Source organism: Astatotilapia calliptera, chromosome 10 (genome assembly GCF_900246225.1).
Source record: "Astatotilapia calliptera chromosome 10, fAstCal1.2, whole genome shotgun sequence".
Lineage (NCBI taxonomy): Eukaryota > Metazoa > Chordata > Actinopteri > Cichliformes > Cichlidae > Astatotilapia > Astatotilapia calliptera.
Window position 1 is genome coordinate 30,813,043 of NC_039311.1, and position 17,075 is coordinate 30,830,117.

A 17,075-nucleotide genomic window follows, 5' to 3' on the forward strand; every position below is an offset into this window, starting at 1 on the left:
TATTAAGGAGACGGGTGCAGTAGCGATAAAAGAAACCTGGAGTTGTTTGGTCTTCCTCACAGGTACTCTAAAACGCCGACCAGAGAGCAACAAGTTGAACTCGCTGTGAAGTGGATGCTTAAAACAATTAACAATAGATTGAGCCTCACAGCACCTGTTTGTTATAAATGTCCAAAAGTCCGTCTTGCCAACGTCCTGAGATTTTGCTGGCTTTTTTTCCCAAAACTCAAGTCGATCCTTGTTCTTCTGAGTCATGTTACCAAACCAAGCAGCGATACAGAAAGAAATACAAGATTCAATAAAACTACAAACCATACTAAAGATGAAGTTGACTTCATGAACTCTTTTCTTGGGCCCTCCTGTAACTGAACCACAGCTCATTGCTTCACAGAGAGGAAAACCCACTCTGACTTTAACTCTGCCTTCTGTCATGTGCTGCAACTCGAAGCAGCTTTTAGACGTCTTAAACCCCCTCAGAACAAGCTACGCTAACATCCATGTACTAGTTTCCCCATTGAGACCAGCATCCTGCACTGAGTGATGCTTTTATAGGCCGCGATGTCATTAAAACAAGTACTAACAAGATGTGAGACTAAAACGACGTGTTAACACAAAATCCGTGGATTCGCTGTAAATATAAATTTGCATTGTTATTCCCCTCCAGCCGTCAGAGTCGGCCGTTATATGTAAACACAAATAAGCTGTGAAAAGTTCAGCAGAAGTGCTCTGCGACTAAAGTTATTGTTGTTATTATTCAACACCGATACTTCCCCCAAGGCTGCTTCCACGGCCGAGCGTATGAGTGTTTATGGTTCATGACACAATTATGATTAAGATGTTAGCCTCTCACTGCCAGTAGCTGGTAAGGAGTGAGCAAATAAAAAGTGGGGTGGGGGGAGAAGAGAGCGAGCGAGCGAGCGAGCGAGCAGGGAAAAAAGACACACAATTTAGCATCAGTGTCTCACTCCTGGGACACCGGCGAGGAGCACAGTGCTGACCTGTCACTGCGCTGGGTCTCATCTAAGAGGACTCTCGACTGCTTCCTCTCACACCAACCTAAAGCCTTTCTTTCTCCTCCTTTGCCTCATTTTCTTCCTCACAACAGATAATTCATTCATTCTCCAACAGAGATCTGAAGAGTTTATGCAATGCAGGTGACAACTCGATTAGTAACTAGTAATGTGACGAGTGGATTCAGTTCATTACGGCACGTTAATGTGACGACAGTGTCGCCTTGCTGGGGATCTGTTTGCTCCCGTTAACTCTGATTATATCACAATTCCTTGAATCCTAAACAATTTCTGTGTGATCTGAAAAACCAGAGGTGGGCCGATTGATTTATTTAAGTTTATTCATTATGAGCTCCTAAACGTGAACAGCCGAGCTTCAGTTCCTACGTTAAAGAAACACTGGTGGGTGCGAGTGCTACCCCTCAGCCTCTCCTTAGATGTGAGCTATAAATTTGAAAATCCATGAGATTTTCAGAAAACATGACCTCTGACCTTCATCACGAGGTTGAGGTCACTGAGATGCACCATGGTATCAATTTGAAATACTTATGATTCTTGAGTTATCGTGTTTAAGACTTGACCTCTGAGACTTAAATTCACTGTTGATTTTTAATAGATGCATTTGTGGTATCAATTTGATCATTCACGAGATATTGTGTTCCCAAAGTCGGTCGCCCACGCCACCCACCCTTCCCCGTGGAGTACTGACGATACCCCGTAGGCCTTTTATGCCGAGGGAGAAAACAGTCTTATAACCACGAAAATAATCAGCTTCTTTGAAAGTGTAGTCCTCCAAAAAAAAACAACAAGTCCATCTCCACGTTGAAGGGTTGCCATGTTTCACTGGTGAAGGGTGCATGCAACAGTGATCATGCAGCAATATGTGGCGTGCAGAGCAGCCATATGTTGCTGTAAAACGCAGCATGCAAATGCTGTGAGTTTGATGTCTGTGCTTTGTTTGACGCCACTTGGATTAATTCTCTTAGAGAGATTAGTTAAAGGATAACATTTCTAAATGCTGCACAAAAGCAGCACAATAAATTCAAAGAGTTTGACTTGCAGTGGGAGGGTCTACCAAATCTGAGAGATCTCAGTAAAAGCTGCAATTTTGATTTTATCTAAACAGGAAAAACTCAGCACCCGTGGAGCATGAAAGTTTACACTATGTGCAACGAGTGTGCAAGCGATTAGGGGTAACATTAGCAGCCTAGAGAAATACGATTTAATAATAAAAATAATATTCCCTACAGTGGTAGAAAGGAAAGAAACAGCCTCCTTCACTACCAACAGAGACACACAGGGGTTAAATGCAGGGATTTAGGGCCTCATGTTATTTTTGGTGATGGTAAAAGCAGGAAAAGTCGATCCCAGGAGCCTCTTTATGCTGCCAAGGAAATGCTTCTTCATCTTTACCTCCCAGTCTGCTGCCTCTCTGTCTAAATACTGCCATCATGTCAGCTCTTCCTGTTTCTTCCCCTCATTTACCCCCCCACCGCCCTACTCTCTCCCCACCCTTCCCTGTTTCTCTTACCCATCACTGCCTGTCTGAGCACACTTTGGAGGGTGTTCAGCTCTGTCTGGTTGAAGTCCAAAACATCTAAATCACCACAGGGGGTGCCGATCCAGACTCGGAGCTTGGCAGCGTCACTCCCACTTCTTTCCGATTCTCTTTTCCCTCCGCTAATACTTGCGTGTCTCTTGCCGAAAGCCACATCTTCAGGTTTTATTTTGCTCTGCTTTAATGTGATGACGTCCTCTCTGCTCCTCTCCGCGTTAAATCCAGTCTGTGATTAAACGTTTTAACAGATAATAAATTCATGCTAGCAGAGAACCTGTTAGCTTTGGTGACATTAAAGATTAAGTTACTGTAATTATACTTGTGAAGTATGGCCTCAGGGCTCACGGGCCTATCTGTTCATAAAGGTAGATCTATGATGAGGTTCTGCTCGTATGGCTCGTATGTCTGAGGGCACGTTTTCAGCTAAAATTAGCAAACACTGATGTTTCTGTGCTTGTGGCATGCAGACAATAGCACCTGCATGTGTTAGATGTTCTGCTGCATACTTTTTACACACGTCTGAGCACAGGAGCCTGTATATGCACAAAATAAGAGGTACAGAGGATCACATTCGAATGTGTTACAACTTAAGTGTTGGCCTGTAGTCACTCAGATGCTTCCTAAAAGGGAGATGTTGCTAAAGATATAAGAATTTTCTCTGGTGTCACTCGTATTATTAATTCTACTGTTCATGTGCACGGAGGATGAAAATGATGACGCAGTGAAGTGAACAATACCTTTATTTATATTGCATGAAAAGACAAGAGCACGCAATAATGTCAAAATTAGTTTAGGACAGAAACACGATATCGGCTCTTTGCTAACATCTGCACAGACGGCATGCTAACAAAAAGCTAGCTAGTTGTACCATTTCCCATTTGGGGAAATGGTACAACTAGCTAGCTTCAGTGCTTCCTGTTTCTCATGAAAACATTTTAAAGGAAGCGAAGAGCAGACAAATGGACACATTTCATATTGAATGTCAAGGAAAACAAGATGTTTATTAAACCATGTGCCACAAAGCTCACTGGTAAAAACATAAAAAAACCAACTTATTTTATTCTGTCTCAACTTTAGATTAGGTATAGTTAAAGTTCAAGAATTGCTATGCCTTAACTAAATGTTTTAGTCAAAAGACAGTGATTAAATCTAAATCAAAATTTGCAGTCAAAATAAAAAACAAAACAAAACAATGCTAATGCTAGCTGTATGCTAGCTTTTACCTCAACTAAGTCACTGAACCATGTTTTTGGATTCTTATGGATTCTTACACTTATGAAAGCATACCAAAGAGCATAAAACTATTACTGCTGGAGTCAGGGACATTTATTTAAACAGGTCTTCATTTGCATGAAAATTCCCATCAAAAAACCTGGATATGTTTTCTAGAGAGAGCGCCAGCAGACATAATCTGGTTTTTATTTTTTATTCTTTAAAAAGAGAGATACTGTATAATCTCAAGTGTAACCTTGATACATGAGTTCATTCACCATGGTAACAGGGCCACAGGAACTATCAGGCTAGATAAAGTCCGTGATTGGTGCTGTGTTGGTAGTGCATAGGTGGTATGTAGAGCTTTGGAGAACTGTGTGTAGATGCTCTTAGTGCTAATGTCACCAGGTTCAGAGTCTGGTTATGTAAAATAACCAGGGGATACTCCTGTTACCGTTCATGTTGTTGGTGGTCCTTTACCTTCCCCCGTGACATTAAAGAGCAACGATTGTTGGAAACAATGAAAACTGCCGACTTCAACATTCATTCTAAACCTTTAGCATCATCTTTGAGCTACGCTGGCTTTTTGGAGGACTGCACACAAATGCATTTCCACATGTTCACCTGGCTGCTTAGCTATAGTGATGGGATTTCCGGCTCTTTTTAGAGAACCGGCTCTTTCGGCTCGGCTCACTAAAAAGAGCCGGCTCTTTCGGCTCCCAACCGGCTCTTCGGGTTGTTTTGTTGCTTTAATTAATTTATTATTAACAACATTATAAAATTATGCATGAAAGGAATTACTAATGTAAAAAATAAGTGGTTCTATTTATATATGTTTATATATAAATATATACGGTGGCCCCTAGAGTCAAAGCACGTACAAACTCCAAAAAGCACGTACAAAGTCCAAAACACATTTCCTGTGTTAACTGAACTTCCAAAACAGAGCTACTAGATCACTTAAATTACACAATTGAAAGCATATGTGTATTGTTTGTGTATTTATACACAAGAACTCATATATATATATATTCAAATAATTTAAAAAAATGTTCATTTACCTGTTACTACCGCACACCAAATCCGGTTGTTGGTACTTCCTGGCTTGTGTAGCCACTAGGTAGCAAAAGCTCAACACATCCTGGAGCACTTATGTTGTGTTTTGTACGTGTTTTGGAGTTTGTACGTGCTTCAAGGTTTGTACGTGCTTCGGAGTTTGTACGTGCTAGGGAGTTTTTATGTGTTTTGGAGTTCGTACATGTTTTGGAGTTTGTACGTGCTTTGTTTGTAGGGGCCACCGTAAATATACTTTTATTTATTCACTCCACATAAAATGTAATAAATAAATCATATAATACAAAAAACAACTATTCACATTTCAACTTTTAACTATTTAAATTTTCAGCTTTTTCCTTTTAAACTAATTTAAAGTGAAACAACACAAAACACTTACAAACCAGAACGAGTGAAAAACAAAGAGTGAAAACAGATATAAGATCCCTTGAAAAATTATATAATGAAACTTGTATGTTTTGGATACTTACTAAAACAATATATGAAAGTGGCCACTTTCATGAGTAAATCATATAAGCCTTATAAGATTCACTATATGAAGTAGGCCAAATCTGAAGCAAGTCTTCTATAAGTTTTTACTATTTCTTTTCCATATGGGTAGTTGTGGATGATTACTATACCTTTCTAATGTGACGTTGTTATCCCTGGCTCTCTTTCTCTCTCTCTCCCTCCCGCTCTGTTCCTGTGCTACTGCAAGCAGTGTTGCCAACTCCTCAGTAAGGAAAATCGCTATTGGCTGTCCTAAAAGTCGCTAGAAGTCGCTAAATGACGTCATCGCCTAATTTGCATAATTGGTCATGCTAAATGGTAAATGGCCTGTATTTGTATAGCGCTTTACTAGTCCCTAAGGACCCCAAAGCGCTTTACATATCCAGTCATCCACCCATTCACGCACACATTCACACACTGGTGATGGCAGCTACATTGTAGCCACAGCCACCCTGGGGCGCACTGACAGAGGCAATGCTAATCTAATTGTAACCTATGTTGTTGGAGAGAGAAATAACATCGTGGAAGAGACATAAAGTGAGTAAAAAACGTCCTAAATGCATTTAGAGTTTATTTACAACTACAAATTAAATTTCTTTTAGCAATTATTGTTTTTTTTAATGTCACAATTCCAACCCTGCTCCTTTACCCGGGCTTGGACTGGCAAAAGTGACCCGAAATAGGCACTCTGGTGGAGTTACTCTGTGTGTGTGTTTATAAGTAGTTTTAAACCTTGTGATCTACAAAACAGCATAAGAGTAAAAAAGTAAAAGAAGAACTGACTGCGTTACAGCACCCGCTGCTTGTTGAGTGTGCTTGCTAGCACAGATTTTGGTATTCACATTTTTCTTTAAAAAAATAATAGTGTGTTGAGATACCGTGCATAACCGATACGATTCTTCCTCCTGGCGTAGAGGAAAACAGTTTTGCCAAATTATCCTAATCATGTGCTCAACAATGCTGTCAACAGGCCTGCTAAAGCCACTTAAATAACAAAGAGGTGAAGAATAAACCTTCTTTATAGTTGTATCCAATTATAAAAGAAAAGGAAGTTACTCAGCTGTTTAAGTATTCATTATGCCCTGCAGTCAGGCCTGGCTCTGGGCCTGGCTTCACGCCTATATGGCAGAATAAACTAGTAAAATTGGTTGCTTTCTTCTTCTTTTTATATTTATTGTTTAATCGATAAAAAGCAGCTGTGTCTGATTGTGGGCAGGTCACACCTTTCATTACACTATTTACTGTTATTTGTAAGTATTGTTTCATCTGTAATGGGCCAGTGAGACGGTGCAGTGTGGTGCAGCACTGAGTGCATGGCCTTAGTGTTAATGAGGGGCAACAAAGTGGGACAAAAGGCTGAACTGCTGGAGCACTTAAGAATACGGGTCAAAAACCCCTTTATTTACCAAGTGCAATAACTGCACAACCATTTAACCTACTGACACTGAACAGAAACATAAAAGGTGCTTCTGGTTCGTTTATCTCGCCAACATAATACATCTTCTGCCTTTGCCTTCAAACAAACCTGACTAATCTAATTACACAAATCAAAAAACAATCATGAAGCTGTAGTGGAAAGGGTGTGCAGAGCCCGCACATTCAGAGAGACAACTGCAAATTAGCCTGAACACACACGTCCATGTGTGATGTCAGAGCTCCGTGAAGTGAAAACGTGTGGCCAGTGTAGCAAAAACAGCAGCAAAGTTCACGTTGGTGTAAACTGGACTGAGTAAATAGATCACGACTTTCTCTCAGGAGACACGGGGTCTTCTTCAAAGTAAAACAACAAGCGATGTTGATTTTATTAAAAATTTGTGTAGAAAGGGTTTAGGATTAAAATTATTCCATAGCTTGTGATATCACGATAACATGATTGGTCAGCTAATGGTCCAAGAGACCATTGGTCCAACAATACCAACAGACTGTGACGCACAGACCCTTAAACCCATAAAGAGAAGCCGCCTTTCTTCATTTCCATGCTCATAGATGACATACCGTGTTAGAGCGTGAGTGAGACGGGGCTGTCGCTCCCAGCCTGTCAGTTTCGAACATGCAGGATTGTTTTTGTGAATCAGAAACATCATCTGTTCCCTTTTAGTTCCCAAACCTAATGTGTGAAACACTAGAGTCGCCACCACACCTCCAGCCTTCTAACACAGACATTCCAGGTGTCCAGAAGGAGACGGAGCCGAGTCTGACTACCAAAAATACCCACTTTCTTTCACTTACTCTGTATTTAAACATTAGTTGTTATTCGTCCCCGGCTTGCTCCCTGCACCCCCAACCCATGGTAGCCAGGTTCCTGCAGTGATAGTTGGATGATGCAGTATTAAATTACCTAAATAGTGTCGATAGCAAACATTGTTAGTTTATTTTGTTTGTGAATACATATTTTATTGGAATGCCTCATATCTAAATACTTCCTGAACGAAAGCCTGTTTAGATGGGAGGCAGCTTTCATCAGAGTTTCATCACATTTCTTCTGCTCTTTGCGCCCACTGACTTTCACTGCATCACTGCTGATCTCTGATGGTCTTGTTGAGTTTTACAAAAGGAGCTGAAAAACTGAGGCTGTGGTGCTCCAACTAAAGAAAACGCTTGAGCTTCGTCTGTCTGGAGGTTAAAGCGGACCTTTTCCAGTCATTTCCAGGTTTTTTGTTTGTTTTTCTACCAGAGCAGCTTTGCATGATTCACAGTTCAAAATAATCCTTATTTGAATCATACTGGGAATTGATCCTACTCTGCTCAGGATGTCTTCACTCTGTGAAACCACACAGAGCCAAAAATAAAAGCAGAAATTCTACAATACTCATCTCATAATTGAGCTGTGTTCAATATGAGCATCTGTCATTGCAACAGTAACATTAACACAACAGAAAACAGGGAAAAGCACAATAGGTTCCCTTAAATGACCAACAGTCTGGGAAGTGTTTGCTTTGCATTCAGCTGATTACGATTTATTTCCACTTGCTTGTTTACTCACACATTGAAATGGCCAATAAACTCCCTCTGGCTGTCAGCCATTCCATGTATTCAAACATTTTGAGGCATGCAAGCCCCAATAATAGCCAACCCACTGGCAGCAGCCATCGGGTCCTGGTACCGATCCACATGTTGTCTATAAAAGTCCTAATGTGGAGCTGCCCGACTATTTGGCAGCAGGAATGACCAATAACATTTAGTAAAACCTCATTTCTCTCTCTAATCAGGGACAGACTTTGTTTTTCCACAATTGGGTTTTCTTCAGGGTCTCTGAATGAATAGTTGGCTGAACAAGTGGCACCACTGGAAAGCAGCCGTGAAGGGAAAAAGACTCAAAGGCCAATGATTTTGATTTGCCTCCAATTTGCCACTTATTTTCTTCTTCCCTAGCTCTTCGGCTCCACTTTCTTAACGTGCACACACACACACACCTCCGCTCTGATGAGATTGGCCATTATTTTTGCTTGAACCCAGCCCCATATTCGTTTCTCAGTCAGCCACTAGCCTAAGAGGTTATTGGAAAGCTATCAGAACTCTTTGTGCATGGATGGAAATTGTGTAGAAAGCACAGAGGAGAGAGCCGTTATATTTCATCACTGCAGTGCATTTATTTGATTTGTGATATACTTTGTGAGGCGAGTAGATCCACAGCGTAATACTGTAGATGTAAAGGAATAAGAACCCACTAACGCAATGTGCACTTTCCTGAAACTTTGAAAACCATTAGCAATTTGTTATTGCGTTTGAATTTTTGAATAATGTTGCCATCTGTCTGTCGAGCCGCCGTGTTCTGAGATATAAACAGAAAGGTTCCCCTCGGCGTCGGTACTTGACAGCCAATAACTGGATACCAAGAAGTAACAGCCTGTTTTTAAGGAGTGGAAATGTCTGCATTTAGAGGTTGGAAGGGTGGTGGTGGTGGAGGTTTGTCTGCCAGGGGACCAGCCAGGAGTCCAGTTTCTGTAATAAATTGTTTGTTTAGTTTTTTGACATTTCTTTGATTGACTCAACTTTTGCAGTTACTTCATTAGTGTGAGGAAAAGATGATGGTGGAAAGAAACCACAGGATGAGGTTCAGGGTTACATCTCATAATTAGACCTAAGTGTGATCTGAAGAGAGTCCTGTATCAGTGCTGCTGTAAGCCCAAATCATCGTGGCACAGACACCAAATAAAAAGAAAAGAAACACCATTCACTTCAGCAAAATGGTGCTATTGGATGCCCCGTAAACGGTATTGAGCTGCTCAGGCTGATGCATTCTCTCACTTTACTACTTCTAAAAAACATGCTTCCAGTTTTAGGCAAAGATACGGAGACTAAGAAATTTATCTTTGCATACAATAAGTTGAAGAATAGTTCATTATTTCCTAGTGTCATGCTCTAGTCTCTTGGTTTCTGCCTCTGTGCTTCCTTGTGTAACGTTTTGTTTTCATGTCTGTACCTCTCATTGTTTCAGTGTCAAGCCCGCGTCTCTGTGCTTGTCTCGTGTTTCCTGTTTTACTTTGACAGTCTCGTGTGCCGTGTTACTGTTTTCAGTTTGCTTCGCCCGGTCTCGTTGTGTGTGATTACTCCCAGCTGTGCTCTCCTCCTGTATCTCATTCCCTCGTTATCTCTGTGTATTTAAGCCCTCTGTCTTCCTCTGTTTGTTGTCGGATCAGCTGTGTATCTCCTGCTGTATTTTGCCATATTCCAGGGTCCATGATCCTTGTCGCTGGTTTTCATGTGCCGTCCTCCACGTCTCAGGTCTTTGGTTTTTTTATACTTATTTTTGTAGTTGCTCCCAGTTTAGGTTTTGTTTAGTTCTTTGTCGCTTTCTGCTTTTGTTTGTATTCGTTTCCTGCTGTCATTAAAATACACTATCACTTTAAGGTCATCATCAGTGTCTATGTTGGTCGATACTCTCTTCACTCCTCGACAAATAGTTTATAATATGGTATGGGACAGTATGGTATTATGTAGTAGAACATGTTATGATATAAATTAACTTAATATCCTATTTAAGTCACTCTTTAATCATTGGTGTGCTTCACCCTTCACCACCCTGACTGGAAACACATTCAGTACAGAAGCGTTCAGATCGTGGAAGGTTTTTTCTGAAATGTGACACATTTACACATGAATGGATGGGAACACACACACACTTCTCCATCTGACTTGATGCTGGTGTCACTGGGAGACTTGCTTTCCTGCCAAGCTGCCGAGGCTGTCGTCTCCACAACACCTGGAGAAGCTTGGCAACTCCTGAAGCATTCTGTGTGCGTTTGTGGGGGTTTTTCTTCAAGGATTTTTTCAGTTCAGTTTGTTTTGTTTCTGCAAAGCAGATTTTGTGGGAGTTGCACAAAACCACATCAAATCAAGATATTAGCTTTATTTCTGAATGAAATTGAAAGTTGAGTGGCGTGGCCCGAGGATTTGGGGGAATTAGAAAGTGTTTTTATTCACTTCAACTCGGCTTCATCTCAAAGTTTATTCACTACTTGTTTCCAAATTTCTTTCTGAAGACTTTAACTCTGCGCAAACTTCTTTAATTTTCTCAGCTTAACAAATGTTTGTGTGTTTTCATAATCGGGATTCTTTTTGTAAACAAATGTCATTTGAACTGGATTCTGTTGAAACGGGTGATTGGACAGGACAGCGGTTTGTCTGCCATGACTCGCAGCCATATTTGGAAGGGCTTCTTGCAGATGGAAGCAGAAAAGCAAGTGTTGTGCAGGATGAGGGGCATCATTAATTCCCTCTCCCAGGCTCTGCGAGGATGTTGCCAGAGAGCTGATCAAACAGCCTTGGCCACTTTTGGCTCATGCAGCTGTTGGTCGTTGTGTTCGTGCCCGTGTTTTATGTTTTGAACCAAAGATTCGGGCACTCGTGGTAAACTGCGAGGTCAGCCTCAGATAATCAAGGGTGAACCTGTGATTTTGTCTATACAGATAACTTGTAATTACCACACTGCAGTAATGTAATTAAAAAATAAATAAAATGGATTCTTATCTTTGGTCACCGATGTCCAGGATTCAGATGAAGGAATGAGCAGAGCAACTGAAAATTCCCTCTCTCCTTCTCTATGGGGACGCAGAAGAGCAGCAGCCGGTGGCCTGAAGCTCATTTCTGCTGCTTGTATCTGCAGCCTGATTTTTTTTTTTTATTTATTTATTTATTCACGACTTGAGGCTATAGATGAGCATGAAAACCTAAATAGACTAAACTGACATTCGCCTTCAGGCTAATCTCTTCCCTCTGTGCCTTCTCACTGTGGTGGAGGGCTTTGAGTGATTTTCAGAGTGGACTATGTACAGGAAGAGCTATAGAGGTCCCTCGGCCCGTACATCACACACGGCCTTGGGGTTTTGATCCCAGCTGCCAAAAGACCTCAGGGTTGGTGTCGTGTTTGTGTAACGGCCCCTGATATTTCACGCAGAAATGGGCAGAGTTCCTTTGACATTTTCTGTGGCTTTTCAAGTCCAGTTCATCCAGTGGAAGCATTTGTATCCTCAGTTCTTCAGAAACTCAAATGTCTCTGGTGCTTATTGATAATAATAATTGATAATTGAAATAAGCAGACAAGATGATCACAGCTTCACGGGTGAGATTAAGGAAGGTGGCCAATTCAGAGCCAGAAAAACAAGGAGAAAATTTGCCACGAGGATAATAACCTTCAGCTTTTTTGCACTTAAAACTAGTAAGATTCACAGTTACACACACCCCTACATGAATGTGTGTGTGTGTCCACTTTAAATGCTATTTTAGAACCATCTCCGTTTGGATAGCTTTGCGCCTCGCTTGGCTTTTGTTTATTCTCACACTGCTTATTTCAAGCTTATCTATCAGCCTGGACGTTGCTAAGCTGCACCTCTTCAGCTCTCTGCATCTTCCCCTCACACAGAAATGAAAATCGGACCATACACAATGAGATTTCCCCATTTTTGCTGACTGGTGTTTTGGAGTCTCCTCTGTAGCCTTCAGCACTCTCTCACCGGGGCCCTGTCTTGTGCCATTTGTTTCAGTTAGCGGGTAATGTGTGTGGTTGTCAAAAACAATTGGCTTGGGTGGTGTGAGGCACGCACTCCAAAGCGCGACCGACAGTAAATTGTATTTTTCCACAGAGTTATTAGGCCATTATTATGGCGCTAGAAGTGAACAATGCCTCCTCATCATCAAAGGCAGACAATTAGAATCATCATTAATCGCTGCTATCGGCACATCAATGGGGCAAGGGGTTATAATGGAGTTATAGACCACTTATGGGGTAATCAATCAATGGGATTGCTAACTAAACTCTCTTTCATTGTGCCAAGGACTGAGTGGCCAGTCAGTGACTCAAATGAGAGCTATTGGATAGGAGTATGTGAGAGGAATGTTTACGGCATGTTATTTGTAGTAATGTTCAGTTGTGTCCAATCTCTTATCTTAAAGTCATTTTCCTCTGTGGCTCCGCAGAGCTGCATCCAAGCAATCATAGTCAGCTCCATCCTGCAGCCCCAAGGGGCTACAATAATGGCTGAATACATAAAGGCCAGATTAGAGTAAATTGATGCTGTTATTGCTGTTCCACACCAGCACCAGTGGAACATTTAGCAGCTAAACAGGCAGACAGTTTTCTCAGGAGACGGTGAAGACCCAATAAGAGCTCAAAGACAAACGATGATTGGACCGTGATGAATAGAAATGTTGCTCTTTTGCCTAATGAATGCTGAAATATTTACCATTACTGTTTGAAAGATGTTGCGTCAGTGCGACCAAAACATGTTTTTGATGCCAGTGGTGCTGAAAAGGCCACCCGCGCTAATCCAACACTTCATTGGTTACTTCTTGCTGAGACTGACTTTGAAAACTTCCATAAAGCTTGGTGGCATTCGGTGAGGTACATTTGGGTACAGTGAACTCATGTTCAAGAAACCAGTTTGAGATGATGTTTGATTTGTGACGTGACGTATTAACCTGCTGCAAACATCCTTTATCTGATTTTGGTGAGCTTGTATGAACTGCACCCTCCGTTTCAGCTAACAGGGATGGTGTTCTGCTGCTGTAGCTCGTCTGCTTCAAGGCTTAAAATGTTGTTTCTGCAAAGATGCTCTTCTGCTCACCTTCATCGTGGTTATTTGAGTTACTGAAGTCAAAATCCCAGATTAAACCTGAAGTTATCCAGCCAAGTCCTGCTTTATACTTTAGGCCTCTGGAAGAATCCTGTGTGAAGCCAAATATCAGAAATGACTATTTTTTTGCAGTTTGTGAAGCACATTTACCCACTGACTAAATACACGGTGCTTATTTTAGGAGTGGGTCCTAAAACTGAGAGGGGAGTGGATTGCCCGTTTTGTACTTGTGATGTTTTATGTAGTTGGTTTTGTGCTGTTTGGTTTTATTTGCCTTTCACAGATCTGTGACTACTGCAGCTTTAATGCAGCTTTAACTACGCAGATGCCCTGTAATCTCTTCAGATGAAACGGCAGCCCACAGGGGACAAAAACACAGCATCATGACACTTATTTGCCTTATAAAAGCTATCCAAATAAACAATGTTGTCAGTGCGAACCGGGCTTTCATCAAACCCCAGAGAAACAGTCTTGTTAGCAGTACGCAACCCTAAGGTCAGCGTGCTGCCCTCGGCTATAATCCTTTCTTATTCTCTGTCTCCTCTCAGATGACCCAAGAACAGTGCACTCATAGGAACAATGTCCAGAGTTCAGAGAAACCACAAGTGTACAAAGTGGGAATATACGGCTGGAGGAAACGCTGCCTTTACTTCTTCGTCCTGCTGCTGATGATCCTGATCCTGATCAACTTGGCACTAACTATCTGGATCCTCAAAGTCATGAACTTCACCATAGTAAGTTGCACCTTTTCAGCATTTGCGTGCTGCTGGCGTTTCCTCACATGACCTTAAAATGCTCGTTTTACAGTCATCACACCGCTTAGATTTCCTCCTTACATGTGAGTGAAACGTCTACATCACATCTACGTCTTAACTTCCGCCATAACTGGGTCTCCATCTTAACCCTACACCACCACCTTCTACATAACCTGACGTGAACCTCCTGAGAAATAAAAGTACACGTCGGGTCAGCGCGTACCACAGCGACCTGAATGGCGTGGAAGGTTGCGGTGTAGCGATAAAAGGAGTTTTGTAAGTTATGATGTAAAGCTCAAATCAACCTTTATGTTACATGAAATATGAAGCTAATGATGGCCCATTCAGAATCATTAGATACTGAGCCTTTGAGGTTCATCTCTGTAACCGCGCGACATTTAAACCTCTGCTTCACTCCGGTGCTGTGCTTTTATTTATTATTTATTCGTAACACATCAGGGCTCGCTTGTTCATAAGCTCCAGATGTGATAGCTTTTTAAATTTTCATGCAGTTGATTGCACTCTTTGTTGGTGAAATGCTCGGCAGATCGACTGCCTCTGCAGGTGGTTTGAGTGATGAGAGAAACGTCAGGCGTCTCGGACTTGTTTTGAAATTACAGCTAATTTCAGAAACTGTCTTTATACGACTTCTCTGTATAACTCCATTTTCAGCTGCGGTCCTTTTTTCTTCTGCTCCTCCTTTGCAACTTGTCTCCATCTTGTAAAAAAACAAAAACAATCACAAAACAATTTGTTCTCACCACACAGACTGCGTTTTGTCTAACTGAACCTGATCTAAAGGATAAAACCTGAACTGTAAAGCTGTCGCCCTCCTCCTCCTCCTCCTCCTCCTCCTCCTCCCGGAGCTCCTCCATGCTACCACTACATCAAACAAAACAAACGCTTGGAGCTCCGCTTTTTCACATATGAATAACTTTACCGGAGAATCACACAGCAGACTAATTTGCATCAAGATTGCTCTATTTTCTGTGCTAAGCAGGCACTGGCGGATTGTTTTCATACAGCACTTTCCACAGATCCCATTTGCTAAGCAGTATTTTTATATATTTAACGTAGATGAGCTTTCACTCTGTTGCAGACATTTAGTGTCATTGTCTGCTCATATCCAAGTGGAAGTCTTTAACAACAGATCTGAACTGCTAATGTTATCTGAACCACAGGCCTGTTAGTATCCCAGCCTCCTTCATGGCAAAAAAACAGTTCATTTAGATTCAATTCAGTTTTGCTTACATAGTAAAAAATCACCCAACAGTCTCCTCAATGCATTTTATATTGTGAGGTAAAGACCCTAACAAGCACCAGGTGACAGTGGGAAAGAAAACTCCCTTTTAACAGGAAGAAGCCTCCTGCACGACCAAGGAGGGGCGGGGCCATGTGCCACGTGCAGTTAGGGGTGAGCGGAGGACGACAGGACAAGGACACACTGTGCAAGAGAGACAGAGATTATTAATAACTATTGCAGAGTGGTGTATAAACAGTGCATCATGGGAAGCCCACAGCAGCCCGGACCTACTGCAGCGTGAAAACGGGAGGATTCAGGGTTACCTGATCCTGCCTTAACGATATACTTTATTAAAAAGGAAAGTTTTAAACGTAGTGAGGGTGTCTGTCTCCTGAATCCAAACTGGCACCAGTGTCACCAGTGTAACCAGCAGTCATGCTCCCATGCACAGCAGATCCTGTCTAACCTCTTTTATCGATTAACGCTTCAGATCTATTTTTGGCTTCATGATGCAAATTGTTAACATCGCTGGATGTCGGTCATTGCCGGTCCGCTTCACTGATGGGGGATTTCCCTCTTGTGTTAATGAGCATAATGTAAGCTTAGAGAAATTAAAACAGCTGACTGTTCTAATCAAAGGCCGAGCTGAGACCTGGCCCGTGTTTGATGCAGGGTTTTCTTTTTGTGTCATTCTTCGCACAGTTCAAATCGCACCGGGAGCATTTCAGCAGTGGGCCGTTTAGTCAGCATGAGGTCTTTCATTCTGGAGCTTGACCGGATTCTCTTTGCGTTTCTCTGTCTGACTTCCTGCCCTCCAGCTCTGCAAAGCTTGAAGTGGCTTCTGTGGAAAACAGACCGGACGCTGCTTTAAGTGGCACAGAGCAGAGAGCGGTTCTGGGACGCTTGTGAAATGCGCTTCAGAGCGTTTGGTGGAATAAGGGGCGAATATCAGCTCCAGCTTCAGAGCTGTGAGGCGATGCAGTCGTGCCTGATGTGTGTTGCTGGGGTTAACTCACAGACAGTAATGATTCAGTACTCAGTAGCCTCTCAGTTTGATGCACCACTTAACTTGAGAGAGCACAGAAAGAGCAAGTAATTATTTTATGCTGATGAATTAATGTGGGAGTACTCCCTGCCTGGGCTGTATGAGGCATCTTTCACTACTCGGTGATATTTTCTAATCCTTAACTACTTTGTGCTGCTCGTCGGCAGGTCCTGACTTAATCAGGGACCACTCATGATAAAGCGGTCAGTGTACTCATTATCACATAATTCATGATATTCATGAATCATTTCTGATTTATCAATATAGATCAGTTTGTTCTCGTCATTATCTACAATCCTGAAATCCACTAAGAATCACTGGAAATACGCCGCTCATTAATTACGGAGTAATGTATCGGCTCCTGAATCTTTTCGTTTAATGCGTGATTGAATACTCATGTTTACACTGGTTTGTTTGTTTCAGTGCTAACAAACCCTGGAAATCCTCACTCACTAGTTTCTGTACCAAAAACACGAAACATAAAGAGCTTACATGATCGCCATGATCACTAAGACCTACAGCCGTCATCGTGATCGACCAAAACAACACGAATGTGCTGCGTTTGTGCACTTTTATCTGCAACTGACACTCGGAGAGCACGTCTCAACCGAATGGTG

At 41.9% G+C, this 17,075-nt stretch overlaps 1 protein-coding gene across 4 annotated transcripts in view; it reads left to right on the forward strand.

Moving 5' to 3' along the window:
- The window catches only part of sgcd (sarcoglycan, delta (dystrophin-associated glycoprotein)), a 420,239-nt gene that overhangs the window by 251,845 nt on the left and 151,319 nt on the right, over window positions 1-17,075 (forward strand). For 3 of the 4 annotated variants that reach the window (XM_026182769.1, XM_026182768.1, XM_026182770.1), the window contains one exon: window positions 13,964-14,149. In XM_026182769.1, coding sequence (XP_026038554.1) covers window positions 13,964-14,149 — 186 coding nt within the window. Of the gene's footprint in view, window positions 1-9,979; window positions 10,069-13,963; window positions 14,150-17,075 lie in introns of those variants that run through there. The other variant, XM_026182767.1, reaches the window with a different exon arrangement.